At 40.2% G+C, this 27,699-nt stretch overlaps 1 protein-coding gene across 2 annotated transcripts in view; it reads right to left on the bottom strand.

The window, feature by feature from the left end:
* Positions 1-27,699, bottom strand: part of SORCS3 (sortilin related VPS10 domain containing receptor 3) — a 262,549-nt gene that overhangs the window by 87,418 nt on the left and 147,432 nt on the right. For both annotated transcript variants that reach the window (XM_059476918.1, XM_059476919.1), the window contains one exon: positions 8,975-9,048. In XM_059476918.1, the coding sequence (XP_059332901.1) occupies positions 8,975-9,048 (74 nt within the window). The remainder of the gene's footprint in view (positions 1-8,974; positions 9,049-27,699) is intronic.

Raw genomic sequence — 27,699 nt, forward strand, 5'->3', positions numbered from 1 at the left:
GCCAGAATGCACAAAATATGATGCTACTTTCAGCCTGGCAGCCCGGCTTTTGATTAGCTTTGCCAAGCTATGACAGTATGGGAGATCCCCATATGCCTCAGAGGGATGCATTATTCAATATATTAATTAGAGGGCTGGCTTTCATCAATGCTTCCTACAAAGAGTCACAAAGAATTACTCTGGGACTGTTCCTGACAGGCTGGAATTAATTTGTGTCTGAGTTCACGTGCATCAGGAGAGCCAGGATGAAGTCAGGCCAGGCAGACTACATGAGTCAGCAGTACAGCATTTTCAGCTTCCAGCACTGGCCTTTGAAACACAGTGATGGGCTTTGGACTTAATTGTTTTGATGGGTTTTGATCTTCTTTGTTACCTTCTTGCAGGAGAAGAACACAGATCCTCCCACCCTGTGCTCCTCAGACAGACACAATACTGGGACCCACTCCAGGGATCAACAGAAACTGGGAGAAATATTCAACAAACTCTTCCTTAAAGCATTCCTGGTCTTCCTTACTGGTGGTTCATCTAGTATGCTTCAGTCTCAGACACTCAGTCAAAGAGAGTAAAATTATAATTATAAAATTACACTATAATTATAAAATTATCCAAAATCACCAATGGGAGAGGTAAGAGAAAAGACTGGCTCCTGGGAGATAAAGAAACCTGGCAGCTGGGAGACCAAAGCCAAAGGATTTTTGATGGCTGAAAACACTAACTGCAGTGCAACAGGTGACATGTAGTGGTAGGCATCAGATTTAAGCCAAATGAGCAGAAATATTTTAGCCCTTACTTTTTAAGGCCTTAAGGAAAAAAATAACTTCCAGCCACAGAACATTAAAGACATTAGTGTGGCAAACATCACAAATTGTACTAAAATCACAACAAATCACAAATTCTACAAGCTTGCTGGTATTTATGCAAGGACATCCACCATTACATTAGTGGAGAGGGATAGTTCTTCCTTCTGCAAGATATGTTGTGTTTCTCAAGCAAAAAGAGGTCAGAGAAAAAAAGAAGGTGGTTAGAAAGAGAAATCCTCCAAAGACAACCTATTCCAGAATTGCCCTTCCAAAGAATATACCTTTCATTGAAAGAACTTGTTTTTGCTGTGATAGCAGCCAGAATTACAGAGGTGTATACATAATGTGACATTTTATCATGCAGCTCTTTACTTAGGGTTCACTTATTATGTAGTTCATGGGTTTTAAAGGAGAATTTAAAGTACTTAAAATTATTTCCCTTCAAAATCACACAATCACACACAATCCTTCTAGTCAGAATGCTTTTAGTATTGTTTCTTTTTTTTTCCTCATTAAAAGAGGAAAGCCTAGGCAGCCTGATTAGCATGACATCCACAGGACTTCATAAAAATGTCAAACACTTATTTTCCTAGGAAAGCAGGCAGTAAGGAGAGGGGCACCACACAATACTAAAGCATCCATCAGTTACAACTTAGAGCTTACATTCATAGTACAAGAGATTAGTTGCAACAAATTTCCTTTGTGAGATAAAGTCATCAGCATAAACATACACCAAACCTCCAAATATCTTTGGTTTTAGTCCCAGGTAAACTAGAAAATAGTCTGTAATATTTCTCCAGTATTGTACTATGGGTATTTTTCACCTTCTACAAAGATGCTTTTCTACATCCAACTATTTCTGTCGATCTCTCACCAATTTGTTCAAAAAGGAATATGGACTGAGCTCAGAAGGGGGAACAGTAGTCTGAACATTACACTGACCAGAGGCACTAATGGAACTCGTGGGGTCTGCGCAGTCCCTATAAAACAGTCCTGCAGCATTTCCCAGAGATAGAAAGTGAAGGATTTTCCTGTTCTTAGGGTCATTTAGGATTTTATTCTCGTAGATACCAAGAAAGTCTATCACAATGTCCCTGGAAGAGCACTTACCAATCTATAGTTCAAAATCAGGATAGGGTTATAATTAGGAAAAATTATCACACACTTTGTTTCAGACTGCATTCTTTCCCTGCTTTAATTTTAAAATCATATATTGCAAAATGAAGTTTTAGTCAAATTTTAAGATTACTTAAAAAGACCATCCAAAAATTGTCAAATATTTCATAATATTCCTTCCTTTAATTTCTGAGAGAAATTTTTTTATAATGTTGCCATGAATTCCAAAATACCTTTATTGACTTGGAACTTTTTCAACAAAAACAAACACTATTTCAGCCAATGAAAAGTATCCACCTCTATATCCAGGTTCCATTTATATCTCTGTCACTGAGTTACTGTGTAATCACAAGTTAGTCACCCACAACCTAACATTTGGAACCACTAAATACCTACAGTGCTTATGGCATTAACTGTTGGCACACAAAATGAAATAAAATACCTAGTCTCAGAGTTTCACTTTGCCCATTTTATACTGAAAAGGAAAACAAAATTAGGTTTATTATCACCATGGTGTTGTGGTCTTTAATTAACTAAAGTGACCTTGCAAGGAAATCTTCCAATATATGCCAAGAATTTATGAGAAATTCTCATCTCTCCTAAACTCTTATTACAGAGCTTGAGGCTAGAGTTTGAAAATGTTGTCCTCAGCTTAGTACAATTCATGGTCATGGTGGCTTGAGTAACACATTCCAGATTTATGTTAGCTTTACTCTCCAGGAGAAAAACCTTCCCTGGGTGTTTTTGCCCACGGGGCATGGGAAGCAAGTCCCTTTCCAGAGCCAAATGAGTCACTAGCCCAAGGGAGGCTCCAGTAACAGGCACTGAGTACATGCCTTGGTGATGCTCGTAGGTGGCCAAACTGGAGTCATTCCTTTATCCATAGCTCCATGTATGGTATGGTTTTAATCCTGAAAAACTCTAATGCAGGATTATTTAAGAGCCAATTTGACATTTACAAGACTATGTTTTCCTAACACTAAACTTGGCTGTAAAAAACCAGGCGATGTTTCCCCAGCACTGTGCAATGACACCATCTGGCAGTTAATGATTAGTGGGATTTACAGGAGAGGCAGGCACATATTTGACTAACCATCTCTTTGCTGACAAACTAGGCAAGTAAAGGTAATGTCAGCTGTATCCAAAGGTCACTACTGGAACCGCTGCTGAAACAGTCTGCATGGACCAAAATTGGCACTGGAATTGGGAAATAGCAGCGCTGTCACAATGAAGAAATGAAAACAGATAAAAACATCTGTGTGAAGGTAGATACAAACCCAGACAATAACCTTTAGAAAAACTGAGGCAAACCCCTTAACTTCTGCCACACTAGTCTCAGATATCCAAACCAGCCTTCACTAAAGTCATCTTGAAATTCAGGCTGCAACTAAAAACAAATACACTGGCTGATACATTTTATCACCTTTTCTTACCCAAAATCACAAAAAAGACTGAAAACCTTGCCCTTATATGACAAAACTTGTTGTCTCATTCCTCAAACAACTGTTTGAGGAAACTGACAGAAAACCTTTAACTCCAAAGCAAAGCCTAAGTTAGTGGACACACAGCCTCTTTCATTCTTTCAGTGAAAGTGTTCCCTTGTCACAATTTTTAACTCTCAGAGATCAAAGTGAGTATGGCTGGCATTCACAGATGCAAAAAAGACCCATTCCAAAATAAAACACAAATCTGGTTGATTATCATGGAAAAGAAGGGGAAAAAAAAATTCTGGGGAGATTTGTTGAGAGAATCAGTAATATATTTGAGAAGTGCTTGATACAACTAATTTTTCTACTTGCAAATAAAAATGCTGCTCCTTGAAGCCATGCTAGTGCATGTCCTATTTTCCTCCTCTCTCCTTTCCTGCCTTGTTGGTCTTATCTGTCCAACTTTTATCAATACTGTATATTTCAGTGGCTTTTACTGACTAGACTCTTGCTGCACACTGACTTCAGGGCTCCAAGTATCAGAAGTACCAGAGGCATCAGAAATTCTGCACAGATTTCTCTCTCTCTTCCATGAAAATGGGTATTCCCCACTTTTCTGCTCCCAGGCTTTGAGAGAATCACCCACAGTCCCAGAGAGCACGAGTAAAAAATAAATGAGAGAAGGGAAATGTCTAGCTATAAAAGGCAAAAAAAAAAAAAAAAAAACAAAAAAAAAAACCAACAAAACAACCAAAAAAGAAAACCCACTTAAAAAACCACCAAAAGAACCCCCCCAAAAAATCTCAAAACCACACCAAGGAAAATGATTCCACATCCACCACTTCATATTCCTCAGTGATGACATAAGGCAGGAAACAGGAATGTGTTCTCCAAAAAAGAAAAGCCTGGGGAAACACTAAGAAAGGGTGTTGATGTCCAAAGGAATATAGTGCTGTCCTCTGCTCAGGATGGTGATCCTCATGTCTGTCCAGCAAACACAGCAGGGCCTCCAAAGACAGGTGGACAGAGGATATTCACAGCTGTTTGGCTGATTGGGCAGAAAACACACGTCCCCTTGAAAAACTCTGTATTTGAAAGAATTAAGCCATAAGATGATAAAAGGATTTCATATGCCACTAAAGCATCTTTTCATTCTCTTGTACCCTCTGGTGCTCTTAATCTAGTTCTGTACCACTTCATATTACTCTATTTGAGTACTTGACCCACTAGAATCATCAAGGTGCTCTCCTATCCCAGTCTCACCTACAGGGTAACAAGGCAGAGTCAGTTGGAGTCATCCAAGGTGACAGGGAAAAGCTGTGATCCAGCAAAGTGCTTGGTGAATGCTCCAGTAACCAAACCATCCTGCCCACCTGCTTGGTCCCATTGTGCTGCCATGGGAAAAGGCAGAGGTAGTAAAAAAAATACTTAAGGACAACTCAAGTCCTACAAATCTTTACCAGGAGAGCAACAGTATTTAGTCAGCAGAACAGAGAATGCGTTATACAGGCGAGGAAGCTTCCCCAGCATTTCTACAGTACAAAATACGGGCTTTATTTTTTTATATCCTCCACATGGCAGCACAGGTGTCTAAGTTATAGTGATATAAAATGAACAGGGCCCAGAGGGAGCTGCAGAAATGTGTTCTGAAAGAAAAGAACATTGAGTAGGATTTTAACAAACTTTGCACCCATGCTGGTTTCAGTTATCTTGATTGATCTTGGAATTTCTGCATCACATTAGCGTAAACTTGCTATTTCCAGTCTTATAGGATCCTAAGTTATTAAAATCTGAGGCCAAGGCATGTGGGAGCCAAATCTGGATGCCTGTACACACACCAAGTAACACATTCTGTTCAAGCTCTGCCACTGTCATCAGTGGGTGTAGTTAACAAATGAATCACTACTACCAAAGTAGAGAACTCAAATCCTAGGTTTTTTTATAGCTGTGAGTGGCCCAGGGGTGAATCTCAGCTCATGTACAAACTTTGAGCAGGCTCAGGAACCCATGAGAGATGTCCCATGAACAGTTGGACATGTGGCATCCATAATGAATGAGAACACAAAACTACAAACCAGTGAGTAGCACCAACAGCTATGACTAAGGGAAGAAGATGAAAGCAAGAGCCAGGATAGAATGCCACAAGTTGGCATTGGAGCTTAGGGCTTTGGTTTTGACCAGAGAGCCATCACAGATGCTGCTTGCTAGAGCTACACCAAAAAATGCACAGAGTGACTTGTGTGTCTGTGACTAACAGAGACGTTGTGCTTACTCTGCTGAGGGAAAATTCACATCCCAGTCTCACAAGCTCTGAAGCAATCATGGTTCTCTCCTGGTCTTAAGGTCTCTATGTGTGAGGTCTTCTCAGAGAAGGTATAATTATTCAGAAAGATCTCAGAGAGAAAAATAAGACCTCTTCTTGTCAGGTTGACTGATCACATGAACTGGGTGAAGTTTATAGTCTTCACAAGCCCATTCAAAGCAGTCTGAGAGATGAAAGTCAGGTTTTGAAGGGAAACACATTCAGCAAAACCTGCCCCAGATAAAGCCAGCTGCATTCCAATCAGATGGAAACCATCCCATTTCATGAAGGATGCTTACCCGAGCCTCTGCTACTGAACAATGCAGAGCAGCACAAAAGAGCAGCTTATCTCATAGGCATCTCCCTATCATTACTATTTGAACTTCCATGGAAGTTTTAATTCAGAGGTTCAATAATGTAGTGTTTGATAGACTGATGACAGGGACAGTGATAGGCTGGTGACATGGAAAGGCAACCTTGCCACAGGCAAGCTGAGAGCTGCAGTTGACACACCAGAGGGAAGGGAGGGCATCCAGAGAGAGACCGACAGACTTGAGAGGTGGGTCTGTGTGAACCTCATGGCAACAGAAGAACTTACAGCACCTCTCAGTAGCTAAAGAGAAAAGAACATGTTTTACAAGAACATGTACTAATAGGAAAAGAGTAGTGGCTTTCAATTTAAAGATGGTAGTTTTAGAATAGAAAATGGGAATAACTTCTTTATTGTGAAGCTGATGAGGCATTAGAACAGGTTGCCCAGAGGAGTCACAGATGTCCCATTTCTGGCAGTGCTCAAGGCCAGGCTGGATGGAGCTTTGAGCAAAATGGTCTACTGGAAGGTGCCCTGTGCCCTGCCAGGGAAGTTGGAATTAGATGGTTTTTAGGGTCCTTTCCAACTTGTACTATTTTATGATTCTCTGAGCTTAACATAGTGGCTTACATCCCTCTGAAACTTACAGCTATACTCACTTTTCTCTCTCTTTTGTAGCACACTAAAAAGAAATCAACAAATTTCGGAGGCTAAAATGTTTTTTGCATTTTTTTTCTATAAAGATCTTACAAGCCAGAACTTGGAAGACATCACAGTTTAAGCTTTACAGGGAAAGAAAGGAAAAAGATAAATAAATCAGCTAAGGGGAGTTATTATGTTCCACAATTTCAATACCTCTTATACCTGCACTATGGATTGTTTCAAATCCCTCCCACTCTGGGAAAAACCTAATTGACTCTCTTGGGAAGCTTATTCTCTGTGGGCCTCTGCTGTTTCTGAGTGGAATAAAGACTTCTAAGTCTATGTCTTATGAGTTTTAACTATAGAAGACTTGTACATTTCCTAAGAGAAAAAGGCACCTGAAACACACACATTACATAATGCACTGCTGAAAAACAGTGTTCAAACCATGCAGCAGAAGACAATGAAAAATGAGGTAGACTGTGGAAAACAATACAGATTTGGGTGTCAAATGGACAAACAAGCAATTTCCATTAACCATTATTATATGGAAGCAGAAATTAAGGCACAACATCACAACCTGTCCTTTAAAAAGAGGTTCTGCTTTTCTTCCCAAGTCATCTTAGCCCTTGCACCTTATCTTCTAAGAAAGCCTCTCCCCTAAGCTTATTTGTGCTATTTGAAGGATAGGTTACAATTATTCCAAGGACCAGCTATTCTCTGCTCTACAGAGGGATACACCTGGAGAGGATCTACACTTGCCTTTGTCAGAGCAGCCAGCATGAATAGTGAGATGAAAGGATTTTTGATAGTTAGGTCAAAGTTAGGTCAATCATCCATCTGCCACCAGAACCAGGAGAGAAAAACTACTTCCTTTCCTACATTATGGTCCTCTGTCCCCTGCTCAGGATGATGATCCTCGTGTCTGTTCAGCAAACACAGCAGGACCTCCAAAGACAGATGGACAGGGGATATTCACAGCTGTTTAGCTGATTGGACAGAAAACACAGGTCCTCTTGAGAAACTCTGTATTTGAAGAACTAAGCCAGTCTGTCAGTCTGTCTCTAACATGGACAGACAAGGTTCTAGACCTTTGATATATTTTGCAGGTCTGTGTGACTTAGGAACCTTAAAACTTCCTTTCCTCGGTGTTTAAAACCTTCTCAAACTGTCCAGATTCCTCATGGACACTAAGGGAAATCTCTAGACCTGATGCCAAAAGTGAATGTTTTAAATGCTGGAGTCTAAAGATGTTTAGAGAGATTTCCAGAAGAATGTAGATAATTTGAAATGAGGAGTCTACCTCCACTTCAAGGTGTGGAAATACTGAAAATACAATCTATAGATATTTTGTGCCTGGATTCCAGAGGCTTTCCATGAGGTGCAAAAATTTCTATGAAAATTTGACTCTAAGATATATAGATACAGACATAAATATGTATCATGCTTTGTAATTGGGAGTACATTTTAAAGTTTTCCAAGTCCTTTTTATTTTTAACCATCCAAAATGTGACCCTCTGGTTCCTTAATATTACAATAGTTTTGGATCTTAAGGACCAGATACTTTTTTTAGCTATGCACAGATTCCATAAATCAGCACTTCTACATATTCACACACACCCCATCATCTGGCATACAGTAAGTACAGCATTAAGAATCTGATTCGAGCCCCAAATCCTAAATTCAACTACAGAAGAACAACACTTTTCTTTTTCTCTCTAAAAGTCAATTCTTGAGCCTTCACATGGTGAAAAGAAGTTTGGAAAAGATGCATCAGAGATGGCTGAGCCTGGAGATAGGAACTAAATTTGTTTCATCATCTGATTTCAAGACAGTCTTCCAATTTGAGAGGTTGACACTTGGGAATTGAGAAGGAATTGAGTCACAAAGCAGATTTTTAGCAAACTGCAGATCTTGGGCTTTCACTAGTCACTATAATAAAACTGGCTTCTCAGAGAGTGATTTAAAGCAGAGTGAATCATCCCTTCTCACCAAGATTGCATAAGGAGACTGGTCAGAGTGGCTGGCTCTGCACAAAGACTGTGTCTAGGCTAAAGTAACTCTTTGAAAGGCTGAAAACTAGGAAGTTTAATGGTCACAGGTTTGTCACTGAGGCACTGAACAGCTCCTCTGTGTTACTCTAGGCAGGTGAACAACGAAGAAGTAGGAGTTCTGCAATTATCAAAAGACTTGTACTTCTCTTTAAAAGACACCACATTTTATCAGACAAGAGGTACAAACACGGAGACTATGGCACTGCAAGGTATGTTCTATGGACTGAATTTATTCAGATAAAATAACCAATCCCTTCAAGTTAGATGCCCTTCTCCCCTCCATGCCCCACCCAAAGCAAGCCAAGCCAGAGGCCCTAACTCACCAGTAAAACCTGTTTGGAGTGACCCGCTCGTGCATGAGCTGCCATTTTCTTCCAAAGTCCATAGAGCTGTACAGCTGGAAGACAGAGAGAGAGAGAAAGTATAAACTTTGAGGAAAAAGAAGGAAGACTGTTGCTGGATAAAGTATTAAAATCAGCTCAGATTAAAGAACATGAATGGATTGTTCACAATAATTATACACAATTATTGATCACCCTCATTGCCAGGGGAGGCTAATGTCTTCCCTTTACTCTTAAACTACATTGGGCTTCAGAGAATCAAAAGCAGGTTGTCTCTTCCCAAACCTTGTCAAACAACTTTGTCCTTCCAAATTTCAGCTGTCAACACATTCACTTTGACTGCCATATAACAAAGCTGGCTCTTCTCCTGGCTTTTTTTGCCTAATAGGAAGCAGGTGACATGTGAGTTCCTAGTATCAAATAGAATGAGAGTCAAATCAGATTAGTCAACATGAGTCTGATGAGGTAGTGACTCTACCCTCAAGGTCATGCCATTACTTGTTTTTGTGGAATGAATCAGATCTCTTCTGTATTGAAAAGTAAATTGCTCCTAATTTATATTTTCTAATATTGAGAACGAGGTCTAAATTTTTAGATAAGTTAGAAATCAACCTGCTCATTAGTTAAACACCAAAGATAGTGACATGACTCTTCTTGGAAGCCAAATTTTCAATATCATGGGTTTTTTGAGTCTTTCTGGTTAAGAAATGACACGGCTGTAATGTAACCAAATTTCCATGCAACTCCACAATGAGTTTCAGACATATGTTCCTTCATATATATTCTGCTTAATACCACAAACACCATTCCCCATGTAATTATTTTCTTACCCACAATGCATTCTCTCACAATCAAAACATATGTAAACTCCTTTTCTCCAACTATGAGCAAATTTGGTTCTTCAGAGAAAAAAATATGCTTTGAGAAATAACTACTATGCTTTACCACTAGATCACAGAGAACTAAATATCAGGCAGCATTTTGATCAAGATTTCAAATAAATTTAATCTGACATATATTCTGGCTTAACAAAACAAGGGTTGATTGCCAGCTAAGGAGGTAGATAAGGGAACTGAAAAAACTTCAATGTTTGTAATAGCCAAATTTAAGTCCCTAATGGGAAAATTATATCATTTGAGCACAAGATTCTGCATTGCATTTGATTTGAGTAACGGAATTTGCAAATTGGAGGCAGGTCCACGTTCAGATTGGAAGGGTTCACAACCTAGTGATATGTCCTGTGGCACCGCTGTGATGGATGGCTAAGAGTCACTGGGAAAATAAACTACATGTGCTCACACTGAATATTAACATTTTGTGAACAGGCAGCAGCCAAATCAGAGCTGGACCATAGATCAATACAGAAAGATGATTGGAAAGGGCTGTTTGAGCAGTGTCCAAAGCCTGAGGCAGTTAATTAATTCTTGCTATGTTTGTACTCAACTACACAACCAAATCACTGTATAGTCAGCAAAAGAAAGTCAGAAACTGAAATTCAGACTCCATCAAGTAACTAATGCAACTGATATGTGTACAGACAAAAGAATTAGGCCTTTGCATTTTTGCCAACAAGAATGCCAGTCTGGCCAGGAACAGCTCAAGCTGCCAGTAAAATACATATGGAGGAAAGATATGGAAACAGGCGTCCTTCAATCTTCACGTCAAAAAGGGCTCCAATTATGTAAACTTCAGCCAACACCACTAAGCTTGTAAGAAATATTAAGAAAGATTTCCTACCCCATGTTTTTCAGGAGATCAAATATTATCTGAACATTCTAATTTGGCCATATTTCTTTAGCACTGTCTCTAGATAGGGTAACATACTGCATTACAAGTCCACAACAGCCAGATTTCCTCTGCTTTTCAGGTGATTGTCTGAAAAAATATGATAGAGTCCTGTGCTCTAAAAGGAATTCTGTGTAGAATTAAAATAAAGCAACAAAGCATCACTTGTCTTTTTTAATTAAAGGAGCCAGGAAAAGAAAATTCCTTGTCCAAATTCAAGATTAGGCTTATGAAGTCAGCATCAATATTAAGATAACTAATTCTCAGAACACACAGGTTTTTACAAACAATAACTGAGAATCCACACTCCAAAGTCAAAATTCTACAGTGCTACGACTCTGCCCAGACTTCAGCACAGTTCCTGCCAGGAATATTCCTTGAGTCACTGGACATGATTTACACACACAGGGAGCTCAGCACGGACTGAGTTGCATCAGTTGTGTCAAACACCTTGGTTATCCTTTGCATGTTTCCATTACAGGTGCAAGTTAGCCAGGCTTCAGGCAACTTAGTCCCAGTTAAGTCATGCTCACAAGCGAGTCCAAGTGGGTCTAGCACCCTGATTGTATTCTGCAATGGATTAACCATTTTCACCATGAGAGGAAAGGATTAACTACATACAGACATTTCCTTCGATTCCCTTTTATCTTTTGCCCCTGGCATTTCCTTTTCTTCTGCAGCAGCATAACATCAGTAGCTACAGAAAGCTCAGTGACATGCAGCACAATCTCTTTCAACCACTCCTGTCTCCCAGTGTCTCTTTCAGGGAGTATCCCACTCTATCAAGTTAAAAACCAGAGACCAGCTACTGGTCTGGGTTTTTTTCTTTCTTTTCTCTTTTAAAACTCAGACTGACTGATGTCTGAAGGATTAAACTGAACTTGCAGCCTTTATGTGATTTCAGATAAAGAGGATATTATTCATTTCAATAATTTTTATTTATTAATCACCTACTTACTCTGGGCGTCCACTTCAAATTTTAACCTGATGACTGAGTCTTAAAGCTGTATGACAGAACAAATCCCTAAAAGGCCTCTCTGGCCCAGTTCAGTTTTATAATATTATTTACAGATGCAAATGCAAAGGTTAGTGTTGAATAAATAAATAAAACATACAATAAAGTGATTTCTAGTGTGCATTAAAATTGAATATATACATATACTTTTTGTTTATCTCCCTTCACGGGAGAAGACAAACTTTAGAAAAGACAACAAATTTAGTGGCAAGTACAGTAGAATTCAATATAAATGAATTTGTCCTAAGGCTGAACACTAAGCAAAGGAAAAAAAATGATGTAGGTATGGTGCCAAGATTTTCCCATTTTAAAGCTCTGCTCTGGCTTTTAGTGACAAGTAATCTCTGGCATTTCCACCTCCTGGAGCAGTCCAACACAGTGGTTCAAGAGGGGTGGACTCCAGTACCATGGGGATGGTATTGTGAGGGAATGGCCCTTCTGCAACCTCCTCTGTTATCTGACTTACTCTGGTGACTGAAAAATTAAGACCATTATGAGTCTTTACGTTTGTCTGGGCTGGTCTTGTCTCTTGATGCAGCAAAAGAGACTGACTCTGCCTCCACTCAGTAGTCTATAGTCAGACCTATCACTTACAACAGGAAAGGCTGTACCATCAAAAAGGTAAATGGCAAATATTTATCCAAACAGCATCACGATAACAGCATCACTCCCCACTCAAGGACTAGCAAACACAGCTAGCACCAAACATATCACAGCCACCAACACAGCCCTGCAGCTCACCAAGAACACAATCTGTGCAAGGAAAGACGTTGGCAGCCCCAGTGATACCCAACTTTGTTTCACTACAGGCCAGACCTTAACTCCTGCTTGTTTTGCTCAGCACAAATCTGAATCATAAGGATTTTATGTACCACAGGCAGAATGCTTCGTCTTCAAACTCTAAGAACAGTGGCAACATTTTATTTCACACCAGCATTGTTTCCAAGCAAGTTGGCAAGGCCCTTAAAGAAGGAGCTTTATCCCTGGTGTCAGATTCTGTGCCACAAACACAAGCCACAAGCCAGAAACACATTCAGAACTACAGAACTGTAAAGAAAGAAGCTATAGACACGCAGTGTTGCAAGTGAAAAATGTTGTTGCAATTTTCTAGTAAAAACTCTAAGGGTGACACATCACGTTGGCTGACTTGCAAGATCTTGCTCAGGGTTGTGGGTAATTTGGTTTAGGTGCTTTGTTTATTTTGCCAAGGAGAGCTAGCAGAAAGAAAAAAAAGGTTTTAAGTTTTCTGGAAAAGTAAAGCTTCTCAGAACAGATTAAAAAATTGGTCTGCTTCAATTCCAGTTAAGGAGAGAGTAGAGAAGAATGAGCAATGAAGGAAACACATGGAGAGAATCAATCCCCTGATGTTAGTTATCCATGACCATGAGCTAGTCACCAAGGCTCATTTTTAGACAGGCAAGACACATCTAAAACTGCTCATTGTTCAAGCCTTAGAATCTTCTGCCTCTACTGACACTAAAAAAGCTCACAGTGACTAGTGCAGAAAGAAACAACCCCACCAGAAACATGATCTGGTTGAGATGGATTTCATGACCTGTGTGGGCTTCATGGAGGAAGCACACAGAAGAATGAAGTTTGAAGGCAAGCCCAAGAAAGACCAAGCATACAATACCCTGGGTACACTCCATCACTGCAAGAAGCATGTATAGATGTCACTAACAGACTGAAAAGCAATAGAAAACAGACTAAAGAAATTCACAGAGCTTTGATATTTATAGACTTTCATGTATACACACATAAGAAGGAAAATACATAAAAGGAACATACATACATGAAAGCCAGTAAGCAAATAAAATCAAATATTATTTCTTGCTATGAAATCAGGTCTATTGGCCTGAGAAAACATCTGGTGAGACACTCCATATTTTTCTTCCTGCCAGTCATCTAAACGTGCAAATGATGTCAGATGAAGTGAGAAAGATCAGCTGAACTACATGCATTTAGAAGAACAATTTATTTATTACACAAAAAAACCATACTCCCTCCAGACAATATATGCAGCTGATGATGAAAAGATGCATTAAAAATAAATGCATCAGGGTGAGAGTGGGTCTAGAGGGAATAACTTGGCAGCAGCTGACACATAATGGGAGAGGAGGGTCAGATTAGCCTGGCCTGCTTGGCCTCAGAAGAGCACAATCCCAAGCAGTAGCTCAGATTGCTTACATGAAAAGATGGCTCTGATCCCAGAAAAGCACAAAGCAAGCTAGCACCTTCTCAGCCAGAGCTGGTGGGAAAAATCTACAAGATGTGTGGAGGGTTCCTGCCAAAAACTCAAACCAGGGCAGAAGAAAAATAAAATTAGGTCAACATTTCTGTAGGAAATTGGACTGCATGCAAAGGATAACTCAGAAAAGAAAGTCTGTTGCAGGGTCTTAAATTTTCTTTACAGAAGGACAAAAACCATTAGCACTAGAAAAAAATTAAAGGCTCAGAAAAAGTTGCAAATTCTCAGAAAACTCAAGGTGTATCTTTTCTCTACATTTCTGTGTTACAAATGAAATTGCAAAAGAAGAAGGGTGTCATCATTAATATTTCAGAAAGGTCATTCCTAGAAAGAAAATGAACTGGAGGAAAAATTCACAGTGCTTTTCAGTCTCTAGAGTACAGAACAGATAAGCCATGTCTGACAACAGCCAGCTCAACACAGAATAGATTCAGTACAGCCATGAAGACAGCTTTTGGTACCCCAGGACAACATCCTACTTCTTTATGACTTCTTCCATCCCTGCTTTTTTAAGGACAGATGGATACCTCTCCCTTTCACTGCACCAGTGTAATGTTTAAAATGTGGGGTCTAGGAAACCCCTTTCTCAGGTTGTCCTGTTAGGCAGGACGTGTTACTTGCAGCACTGTAGGTACAGGACTCAGGTCTAAAATACTTTAGTTGTTTGGTTGAAACCAGGGCAGGAGCAACTCTTGCCATGGAATTGGCTTTATTACCCACATCAGAAAAGGCTGCATTGAAAGAAAAATTTGGGGTATTCCTCTCTTTCTTCTATTCCACTATTCCCCTCAGTCTGGGCATGAGTGAAACACCCCTGGAGTGTCAAGAGTCACCATTAGGGATGCAAAGGCTAATGTCACCTTCAAGCTGATAACCACCTCGAGGACTGTGTGTGCTTGTTCTTTCCAACTCCTCCAAGGGAGCTGCCTATCCTTGCCACCTTGCAAGGTAAGGCTCCAGTGATACTGAGATCTGAAACTTGGAAGTGCTACTGGAGCCCTAAATAATGGAAAAAAAGAGCTTATCCTTTTCTTCTCTTGTCACAAGCTGCCTGGAAACCACAATTCAGGTAAGGCACCCTTGACAGCTCCACACTAAAGAAGCTAAAAATAAATCTTCTGTCTCGAGCCAAAAAGATTTGTGCAACAGCTTGTGGGGCTGAACTTAGTAGAAAGAAGTCTACCAGCACCAAATTTATGGTCTTTGTTTACACAGAGTAGTAAAAACTAGTAATTGTAATGAAAACAAATGGACCAGTTTATCCCTTTACTTTGATTTCCTTTCCAGGTGATTAAAAGCTGCATCAAGAGACCTCTCTGCAGCCCAAGGTTCTTCTCTAGCATTGTACAGCCAGATTGTCTTAGATATGGAAAGAGAATATGCCCAGACTGATTCATGTCTGAGATTCCCCAGAGCTACTCAGTTCCCTACAGATGTTGTATCATAGATGGAATACTGGAAATAGGCTATTTTGAAAACTGGTCAAGACAGAAATTAAATACTAATTACATTTTTGTCATCAGTCCCATACAGAGAGGAAAAAAATAGTAAAGGTTTCTGAAGGTGATAAGTTGGAATTTTTTTGCATTTTAAGAAAAATATTACACAAGCTAATCAGTAAGACTAGGTCTTCAGGCAAAAGAAAGCCTCTATCCCATCACAGTAAGACACTGGTCAGGGATCTTCTGAACAAGGACCAAATGTTTTGGAAATGTCTGACTTCAGGATGTAATTGTACAGCTCAACCTGGTTTCTAATTAAGTCTTTCAGGTTACAACAATGCACTGATGTCACCTTTCATGATTTCATAGTAAAAAAATGCTTTCACTTAATGGTCCACTTTAAACCTGATGCTGAAAGCAAGGCTCAGCTCTTTCTGCTTTGCCACTTCATCGCCAAAAAAAGACAAAAGTAGATTAAACTAGTGGGAAAAAAAAGAGTTCAATTAAAAACCTTCACAATTCAATTTTTTGTAAGCCTCATTGGCACCAAGCACACTTAGCCAAAAATTTGGGATTTCTGCTAAGAGCAGACCATCTTTTGGTTTTCTACTCCATGACTGGTTTCCAGTGGAACAAGAAATCCAGATACAGCTGCAGCAGGAGTAGTGTCACAAATGAGTATCACAAAGAGCTTAAGGTATGTTTTAGCCCTGGGTGAAAAACAGGCTCTCTTTTATTTTGTGCTTTTCCTCTACCTCCAGAAATGCTAGAGTGGTGAAGAAACAAGATGAAAAATATTGCTGCCATATTTTTTAGCTAAACTGAAAATCTGGAGAAAAAATATGTTCAATGTGGTCAATCAAAACACATTTCAATCACTGCTAAAGAATTTAGCAATCCACAAAAAGTACTATAAATAGAAATGCCATTTTAAGGGAAGGCTAACTTTGCTGATTGCTTATTTATTCCTTTCTCCATGATCTTTTAACCATTTCAAAATCACCTATAGAGTTTGAGGGAGGACTAAAGTAGAGAACAGGAACAAGGGAACAATACTGGGACCATGAAGAGATCAGAATGGGATGGAGATGGCAGAGCTGCCTCCGGCTACCAGAGGCTACAAGGTGCACCAGAAGTAATCTTTACCAGAATTTCTTCCTTTGGCTTCCAATAGGCTCAGCCAGAGGCAGAGGGAGGTTTCAGGTTGCTCCTGTCCACAGAGGCTGCTTCACTCCTTTTTCCCCTCAGATCAGCTCTTTAACATTCACAAAAGAGTGAATCACCTCTAATGGCTGCTGATTTTTCTGCCTCAAAGCCAGGCTGATCCCTTAGTCCAGTTTCTTCAACTTAAAAATCATTAGGCAGCGTTGGGTCTGAGGTCTGTGCTAATTGGATCCACCAACCACGTGGATGAAGCCAATGCTGCTGTGCAGGTCAGCCTGCACTGAGGAGCTCTGTGCCCTCCCAGCCCAACAGGAAAATGTTCTGTGCTCCTGGGGGCTTCACATTGCAGCCCTTCAGAAGTCCCTCCCTACACTCCATCAATGGTTATATTCCAGAAGTTTAACAATAAGGGGAAATAAATGTGAACCACACGTCTAATGGGAAGATTTTTCATTCAAATGTGCTTTATTGTGTGATATATGCCTTTAATTACAGTGCAAGCATCTGGGTGCATTCATTGCTATTACAGACCAATCTTTCATGTTTATTGAGCATAAGACTACAAGGGACAAAGCAGCAGAGGCTGAGGCATTAGCCAAAGTGGGACATAAAGCTACAATCACATGCTTGGCTGTTCCTCTCCTCCTTCCTTTACAAACCCTGTGGCACTATTTGTAGGTTAACCTCTATATTATACAGACCAGGATTTAATGGCAAAGGGATATTTTCAGATTAGTGGAAGAAATAGATTTCACACTACCAAACCGCTTTCTAAACTTACATAAGATTTTTCTGATTTATTTATTCATGTGGAAAAAAAAATATTTCTGAAATTGTGTACACAGGCATTAATGAACAGGTTTTAAACTGCATTTAGAACAGCATTTTTTTTTGAGACATAGTCATTGTTCATGTAAAAGAAAAAAAAACTGCACACAGCTTGAAAGAAATATTAGTCTGGTTTCAAGCAGTATATGTCATTTAGCCAAATTAAAGCAATGTATTCTGCCCCAGTTTAAATCGTATGTTATTTAACACACACACCTGCCACCCAATGCAGTTTGCCATTCATCAGCATTTTCCCAGACATGGATGGTTACTCAGTTTTTGTCACCCACCACCCTCAGACACTGAGCAGACACACACCTGAACTCATCTCACCCAGGTGAAAATGCTGTTCTCACTTGGGATCAGCCCTGACAGAGTGCAGTTGCCCATTCCACTAGTTCTCCCCTCACCAGCTGAAGAGCAGCAAACCTCACAGGTCCTCAGGAGCTGCCCCCCACTTCTCAGAGTGCTGTGTTTCTTCACAAAGTCAGAGCTGTGTCACAAGCTGTCCCTGCTCTTCTACTCCATTCCCCCCATGAGGGCACTGTGCCCCCTCAGCCCGAGGCCGTGGGTTCTGTCAGGGATTTATGGGGCAGAGCAGGCATTTATAGGCTGCCACCACACATCTCCTTTGGTCATGGATGTGCCCCAAATGCCATCCTGAAAGTGTTCTGGGGAACTACAGTAGATGAACAGATGCTGCTTAGGACATGTACACGTTCTGCACTGGGAGAAATCCCTCTCTGGACAGCTCTGGTCCACACATACAGCCTGTGCTCTATGCTGCCTGGGACAAAGGGCAAATACTGCACCAAACCAGCCCAGAGAAAAGCACACCTTAGTTCATGGGACTCTTATGTCCCCCAGAAGAGAACACAGAAGCTGGTCATAGGACAACTCTTGCTATGAAATAAATTCTGTAAGCAAAAATTTTATAAAAACAAGGTAGAAAATTTCAATTTCTGATAGCATTGAAGATGTAGCTTCAGCAAATATTATCTCCTACTCAAACACCCCAGATCTTGTACAATACATTATTTTTGGCCATCTCCCTTACCACACACTTTTCATATCCTGTCCTATGATGAATGAAGAGGCTTCTGCAAGCTTGAATATATAATAAAGAAAGTTAGATTCCTTTCAGCCTCACTCTCCTACTCAACAGCCAGCTCTGGTCTCCATGAAGGCCTCTGATATCTTGAAGACATTCTCCAGTACTGCTCTTACTATAACTCTTAAAATCCAGTGGAGTAATTCAGCTCACCTCTAGCCAGCCAAATTTCTTTTTGACCAGATTCCCTGGCAATCCATGCATTGAAAATAGGCTACAACTGAAGGGAAAGGCAGAGCCTGATTTTACAGGCATCCATCTCCACACATACACAGCCAAGCCAGAGATCACATGCAGAGAGGGAAGAGTAAGAGGTCTCATGGAAAACGAGAAATTCCTCCCTGCACCTCACAGAGATTCAGTTCATCCCAATCCAAGACTGTTTACTGGAGGAACCCAAATGAACATCATCACTGTAAATACCAGCAACCATCAGGAACAATTTAGCTTGACAGCTGGAGCAGAAGCTGTCACTGCACTGAGGCATCACTGCCAGAAAAATCACCAAATGAGAAACTCACATGTTGCAGGGATCCCTCCAGGCTGCTGGGCAGACACCATTTACACTGTCATCTTTGATTCATCCATCACCCAGCTCCTGCAATCAAGCTGTGTACCTTTGGAATAAATGAATCTGCAACTGCAGATCACACAAGAAAAAGAAAGCTCTTATCTAGCCTCTCTCAGCAGCTCTCTAGGTTTGTAAATATTCTATGGTGTCTATATTTAAGCCATTTATCCCATTTAATTGAAAACTTCCTACCATCTGATGAAGTAGGATGAAGAAAAAGCTTCTCCAAAGCCCCAGAACTACACAAACTCAATTCAAGGCAACAACTAGAGTCAACAACAACTCACCAAACTTGATTTAATGTAACTATAATTTCTGGTATTAATCTAGGTTCACAGTGATGGTATGGTATAACTCATAGTGGAAGGCTGCAAAGGAAAAATAAAGCAGCTTTTTCCATGCTGTCACTAGAGAAAAGTACAACTCATCTAGCTAGGGAATATCAGACTTAATTTTGCAGCAGAACTTTCAGACTTGTGACATTTCTGCCGCTGGGTATGTGTGCATAACTCTCGTGGACTTGCACCAAGATCTGAGAAAATCAACTGGCCTGAAGCAAGTGCTGTGTTAGAGGACAAAGCTAGAGTCCTGTTTTGGCAGCAAAACTTTTGATGACATTATTGTTCTCTTACTGTATGGCAGGAAAATCCCCTTGGATCCAATATATTCTGCTAACATGTTATTTGTACGTGCTTTTATCTCTTGAACACTGCAAGTATAAAATGCTACAAAATCTATATTCAGACAGTTTATGATCACTGAACCTCTGGCAGAAATGAGTTGCCCAAGGTAGGAGGCTGTGGGAAGGATCCCATTTTCCTCCTTTTGTACTACAGAATCACAAGGATTTTCTATAAGGCTTTAAGCTTTGTTGTTTCTTTGATCAATTGTCCTCCTCTCAAAAATATCACCCTTCATTTTGGTGCCTCAGCTCCTCCTTTTATCATACCCACAATACTCCCAATGAACCAAAATTTTACTGCATCATGCCCTAACTTTCATTTTACAGCCACCATAGTCCTATAAAAATCAACTGAACACAAAACTAAAGAATTTTATTACTCTGGAAGAACTTCTTGTAACTGTCACAAAACTTATGTGGGGCTTCTATTGCAAAACTTCAAACCTGCACACAGGTGTGTGCACGCCCTACACAAACAGGTCACCATTCTTCCCCCAGACAACTAATATGGACAGCCAGCTGAAATATGTGCCAAAACACAACTGAAGATGTGCAGCATTTGCAAGCATAAATAAAGATATGTGTCTTAGAAGCATAAATGCCCTGCAGAAGAACAGCACTGGAATCAGGACATTATGAAAATCTTGAGGGTTTTGTCCCATTTTTTTTTAATGGTAAAATTTCTAATTCTATTAACTGTGAGGAGGCATTTGAAAAACATGGTTTTCAACACTTCCTCAGTCCCAGAAGCACAAGAGACATATAAGAGAGGACAACTGAAATTATTCACACACCTCTCTGACTTTTTCTCTACCAAACTCATTACTTTTAAAGAACCAATTCATTATTTCTAAACACTTGGGATTGAAGTTCCTGAGGTGCTAGACCAAAAATTCAGGAACTGGCCTTCTCTTTCACCACTGACAAAACAGGCATGAAAAGCTGAATCATCCATGCCTAGTAAAGGGACAGAGGAGTTGCAGCGATTCTTCTGGTACCTTTATTCCCCAGAAAAATTGATTACATTAAGCTTCTATCTGACGGGGGAAAAAAATAGTAGAAAAAAATAAGAAAATTTTTTAAAAAAGTGAATTTTCATATGTCAAGGTTGAACAGAAATAAGTAGTTGCCTTAACACAAGAAAGAGCTTGCACACAGGCTCTCCGCCCAGGGACTCTGCATCTCTCACCAGGCACATTTTAGGGGGGGAAAATCCCTGTGCACTGGGAGGCATAAACTACATCTGTCTTGTTTTATGTGAGAAAAGAAAACTGTACATGTTTTCAGGTCAGATTCTCCAGTGATGTTAATCAGCATTTCCCTGCTAAAATCAATGGACTCACACTGAATATCAGCTGCTACATGTGTGACTGCACACATCTTTTGTAAAGCACCTCAGGTATGCTATCAGATCAGAACATGGTCCATTTCCCCACTGAAAACAAGCACTGGAGACAGGGATGGTTTGTTGTGACTCAAAAAGGAGAGGCAAGAGCAACAGAGAGAAGCCTGCTGGCAAAGGGCAATCCAAGAAAAAACACACAAGCTTCTACCATTACATAAACCTGTTTCACCTAATAGACACAAAGTGATTCGAAATTAAATGTATGAACTTTTTAATAGACTGCATGCTAAAACATAAAAGAAGGACCCTCTCTACCTTGTGGCCCATTTACTACTACAGCATCTGCTGTAAATTCTCACACAGGGTACCCCATGCACACTGGAAGTTCTGCCAGGACATATCAGCTCCTGCCTGTTGCCTCCTGGAGCTTCTCTGTCTCTCAACTGTATAAAAAGACTTTGATTTCAGGAAGCTGAAACACCCCCTCCTTAGGGGCAGAACAGAGAGCAAGGGCCAGCCTGCTATTTCCAGGCCTGCCATTCCTACTCCTGAGGGCAAGCTCCCAGTCCAGCACACAGAAATGCACCCCTGGAAGCACCCTCACAGACTGCCCCTCTCCTTGGGTGCTGGTGATGTGACAGACAGACATGTGCAGGGCATTGTTTGTGCAGGATGAGGGTGACAGACTGTGCCTTCACCCCTCAGCATCGTTCATCCAGCTGGCTGCCTCAAGGAAAATAAAAACAAAAGGTTGCAAACTCCTTCTTTGCTTGCACATCATGTTTGCTCTCTTCTCCAGGGTGAGAGTCATTAGAATCTGTAGGCACGATAACAGGAACTAGGAAACGAAATGCTTTTCGCTGTTTTGATCATATTGGAATCGTATCCCCTGTAATCCATTTTGCACACATCCAGACAGCAGGGTTGGTTTCAAGTCCTCTAATCTCAGGTAATATAGCAAATAGTTACATCTCATCAAAGGAAATTACTTCCTTGACACTCAGCAGAGGCCTCATCAATACAAATGAGTCCAAGGTACAATTTACCTCATCCTAAAAGAGTCACCTCCATTTGCTTCCAGAAATCAATCAACACCATTCAGTAGATCCCCATCAACTACCATACGAAGCCACGACACCCAATGTAGGCGTACATTGCAACATTTTAGATCTCTACAGTCAGGCAAAATAAATCATGCCCCTGGTGTTCTTATTCTGCAGCCTTCTTCACTCCTTCATTTTTATTCCCATCTGCTATATTTATAACCACTCTTCACCCCACTTAGGCTCCAGATAAAATCAATATACAGCCATGATTTAGCATGGCCAGGAATAAGCCACAGGATCCTTGCTCTGTTACACAATAAACTAGGTTGCTCCAGCAGAAGAGCACATTTAAGCATCAAATGTGTCTCGCTCCATTTATCTCTATATTTCCCTTTTCAAAGTAAAACCTGCTCATGAAGTGTCTATAACATAAATAACAAGCAATAGGAAAGTCTGTTCTGGCTAAATCAAGTTTCACAAGCCGTTACTTTCTCTTTGCCACCACAAATCATCACAAGCCCAAAGTTCAGTATTTTGCCAGGACAAAATTCATTGGGCATTTCTGAAGTAGAGCCAAAGTTGCATAATTTAATTTCCCATCTCCTATTAAAACTGCCAGGCCTACCATAATCAGAATGATAAATGTAGAATCATACGTCTTCTTTCTGACGGTAATGCCCATCAATACTTCAAATGCAAACAATTGTGACATCTGACTTTATAAAAATTACCTGGTGCACCAACAGCACTTAATTAAATTTTAAAAATGCTTTTGTTACCTTTAATGAATGATATATTATACTGCAATGAAACATGCAGCAATACAAATACTTCACAATGCCAACAATTAAGGCTCACTTCACTTACGGCAATTGACAACACAAGTGCTCCTCACTTCATTCAGCTTGTGCATTCCAAATGAACTGGTTAGCAAAAAGGGTGCTTCTTTGCTAATGAGTTTTGTAATCAAGGCATCTATTTTAATTTCAAATTGGCTAGATTGGGGGAAATTGCTGAACTAAATGACTGGTTCTAATTAGGATTATAAAAATATTCATCATGCTGCAGAATTAGCGCAAGGTCTTGATTTACTGACATTTGCATATAGCTTTAGTTTAGGAGTGGAAAAAACCTCCTGATAAATTGTCTTCCTTTTAATGAATTGAACAAACACTATATCTGTTTTAGTCGTCCTTTCATTTAAAGGCACTGATACATATTCATGATTTGTAAATGAAGTTAAGTGATTTCAATTCTTCAGTTCATTATCATATTGAAGAGGAGACTTCTGTAAATTGCTTTTAAGCATTCCCAATCTCAAGGGTTTGGTTCTTTATGTTTGGTTTGTGTTTTTCGAACTTTACTAACATTTCAGTTTATCTGTTTGATGGAACCCTGCCTGCCTGGGAGAGCTGCTGGCAGGTGGCTTGTCCAGACAGACACATGATATGTTTGTAGAACCTGATGTTCTCAGAAGAGTATTCAAAAGGCAAAAAAGATGAAAGGCTTATTTGTGGCTAAGTCATGGGAACAGGACTCTATCTGCATTCAGTTTCTGACTTTGTTATAGTTCTCAGTGGTAGTTAGGCAGACACTTTAATGACCTGTGCCTGAATACACTAGAGATGCTCAGGGGACACCACTTTCTCTGTCAGCCTCATGTTTAATTGCAAGCACTCTCAGGCAGGGATTGCTTCTTAATATGAGTGTGCAGTACAATGGACCAGTCAGCATGGTAGAGATTTCTATGAGCAGTTACTATAATATGGCTTGTATCAAACATGGAACACTGTGTGCTCCTTTACAGGTGGGCAATATACTCACATTATTTCCTTCCTCAGTATGGTAGGCCTGTGGGATTAACTGTTATTGTGGCAGCTTCCTCAGTCTCTTTCCCTTTGGGGTGAAGAAAAGAATGCAGTAGGTGTGCCTCCAGCTTCACTCCATGGGGTGCTCAAATGTCAAGTCACTAGTGCAAGATAAATCTGAAAGCTGAGCATTGTATCCACAGGACTGGAATCACAGGCAGTGTTCCCTCCAGATATCAGTGAACTATGATGAGAAACTAGCCCTGGTGTGTTCTCTCTCATCATGGAATGAAATGGTGATTCTACCATAAGGATCCATGCAGGAGCAGAAAGAACTTACTTTCCTTGTTAAAAGTAACATTCACATCTTGCTAAGAAAAGCTGTGTTTTATCCAAGAGGTGCAGTCTTGAGCTGCTGTTGATAAAAGGAGTAGTTACTCACACTTCTAACAACTTCTGACAACTACAATTACATTTAAATTCCAGGAGCAGAAGTACTGCTGAGGAGCAGGTAACAAGTCTGGGTGCCTGCTGATTTATAGCAAAACGAGATGTGAGGCAGACACCAGCCTGCCTCTCCTCATCAGCCCCATACCTCAGTTCCTAAGGAAAGAAAACCTACAGGCCTGGGCCAGAGTCACATCTCACTTCAGACATGCAGTAACTCTCACTGCTTGATTTCAGCACATCTGCAGGAGCAGCTGCTATCCTGGAATCACATTTCCAGCATTAGGAGTTCCAACTCAAAGTACAGTAGCCTGACCCAAACACAACCCTGAAGCCCCCGTGTGCCTAAGTTTCCTTAGTGGGCACAAAATCTGAGACCAAGGAGCCCTTACTGGAGGCATTCAAGACAGGACTGGACTGGGTGCTAGACAATCACATCTAGGCTCCCTTTCCCATGAGGGCTGGACCAGATGATCTTTGGAGATCCCTTTCAAATTGGATTGTTCCGTGTGTCCGTGAAAACAGCTCATCACAAAGAATCCCAAAGATGAATGACTGCCTGGAACAAGGTGCCTATATTCCTTAAGCAACTTCCCCTTGATTTCTCTGGCAGCACCCTGCCCAACTGCTCATTGTCAAAAAAAGCCCCAATCAAACAACCTCACCCTCAGCTGCCTTACTGCCCCATGTCATACTGGGAGACTGGGCCTAAATTCCAGGGCAGCATTTTACCTGGAGCAGATACACTGCCTCCATGGCTCTGGTTCTGTGTCTAGCACATTAGAAAAAATTAGAAAAAAAATTTTTTAAAAACTCCTAACAAACTTTCCCACATAGTCCCAGTCTTATCTGTGATTTTTTTGATAAATTCAGTAGTGTCTAGTCAAGATAGTCAAGGCTGTGACATGCACTGCATCCAATTTTCAGATGATAACTTGCCACATCTCCCACACCAAAGGAATCTCTCCAGTCAGACCTGATACTGTCTGCCAGGTGCAACTTGGTGATACAGCAGAATGTTATCTTGCACCTCTTATTTATCACCTCATTCGAAGAGATAATGAGACACCCACTTTCTTTTGTTCACTTTCTGCTGAAGATTAAGCTTCATGGAGGGAGAAGCCACTGAGTGCCAAACTTCTTGTTTATCCAATGTTCTCAAATTTGTAATGGGTAGCTGGGGAATTTAAATTGGTGTATTACTGAATCATTCTGCCTCTTACCTATTCCCAGCAGGCTTCAAATCACAGTTTGGTCTGTAAGGAAAAAGTGGGATTCTACCATGTTGTATACCTGTGGTTTCTTCTCTTAACAATGGTAATTTCTAATATTTTAAATATCCCTCTCCCTATTAACTGATATTTTCTCTTTTAAACAAATTATCTTTTTAAATTGTCTTTTAAACAAATATTTATGCAAGAGAGTTTTTGCATGTTTCTATGAAAGTTTCAACATCATTCTGAGAGAAACTTCATGCAGCTGGAAAGTCCCTTCCATTTCTACCTCCAGACTCATCCATTCCCCACAGAGGAAGTTTTGCCTATAGAGAATTAGTTGGTTTCTTGGATAAATGAGACAAATAATCAGACATTCAGCATATTAGCATCAGGAATGTAAGATAAACTCAAGATATTCCTTCCCAGTCACTGTGAATGGCAGCAATGAAATCTGTACCTTAAGCTTGTGTTGGGAGGCTTTAAGCTTTCGCAGCATTCCACAGAGCAGCTCCCCACACTTTCCAACAGGCAATATTCACCTTTTTCATATATTCCCCTTCCCACCACATTTTTATCCAAGGATTGTTTAAAATGGCTTCCTATGGATTTTCTGCAAATACCCACAAAAACTGGAGGCTGCAGGCCCATTTTCCATTTTGTACTGGGTGATTTATCCAAGTGTCAGCATGGACACTCCCTGTGAGAACCAGTCTGACCTGCAGCAAATTGTCTGTAACATTTACACAGTGTCCACCTTCTGCCAAAGGCCACTTAAGGGGGCCATTAACAGAACCAACACGTGCACACATCAGATTGTGCAATTTTATCAATAAATTTGACACATACACACAAAGCTACTGGGAAGAGATCCAAGATTTTCAGCTCACAAGATGCATTTAATATTCCAGGACCTGATAGTTATACAATATCACATGGCAGCTCAGGGGGGAATAGCAAACCCACACAGGTTTGCTTAAAGCCCTGTAAAAATTCCTTCAGCCTGTGCTTTATACTCTCTGAGAAGACATCAAGGTCTGTGAACTTGCTACATGTTCATGCCCACACACAGAGATTTCTTGGCTCAGCCCTGCTGCATTTATGAGGATACAGGAGAGTTAGCAAAGCAGAGGAGGGTCCTAATTGGCTATAAAAATTAAGAACAGGAACGATATGCTGTGTTGACTCATACCAAGGAAGTATCCTCAATAACTCCTTGGATACTACTAAGAGAAAACAAATGGTGGTAACGGTGATTTGTCCTTAAATCAACAAAGTAACTAGCAGCCACACAGTGACAGATCTTTTGGAAAGCCTGCTGAACTCCATCTCACTCACTCGTCTTCTGGGAATTGCCCTAACCGGGAAAAAGCAAGACAACACCTATGTGGGAGTGGTAATAAAAAACTGAACTGTTTTTATATTCAACTATTTCACTTGATGGAAGTGGTAATACCACAAAGTCTTTGGCTTTCTCAGTATGAAGCCATATTTCAAGGAACAGTTCTGTGGAGAAGAGATGGGCTCCTCCTCTTAAAGAAGGTTGTAGAATATGGAATGGACTTTTTAAAACATCAATTTGGAAGGGACAAAAATTCTATTCAGAGGGCATTCAAAATGTGTTGGGTTTTTTTAGTTGGTTGGTCATTACTTTAATCAACTGGATAAATATCCTAACATTGTTGTCAGCTGTGGAGAAATTAGCTAAAAACAAGGAGGTATGTTTAGGTTAAAACAGTCATTAAACAAAGGCTTGAATCACAGCCATGGAACTGAAGATCAGAAGATGTTAGAGGAAAACTATTTATTGGGAAGATCCAAAACACTGACTATTTGTATTTCATTCCGAAATGTTAATATTGTTCTCTATTTTTATAAACAAAACAATTAAAAAATCTTTTGATCTAGGCAGTTACCAAATTCATTATTTGTAGGGATATGAACTGTCCCTATTTAATTTCATTTTACTGTGAGGAACAACATACTAAGCAAAATGGATTT

Source organism: Ammospiza nelsoni, chromosome 8 (assembly GCF_027579445.1).
Source record: "Ammospiza nelsoni isolate bAmmNel1 chromosome 8, bAmmNel1.pri, whole genome shotgun sequence".
Taxonomy (NCBI): Eukaryota; Metazoa; Chordata; class Aves; order Passeriformes; family Passerellidae; genus Ammospiza; species Ammospiza nelsoni.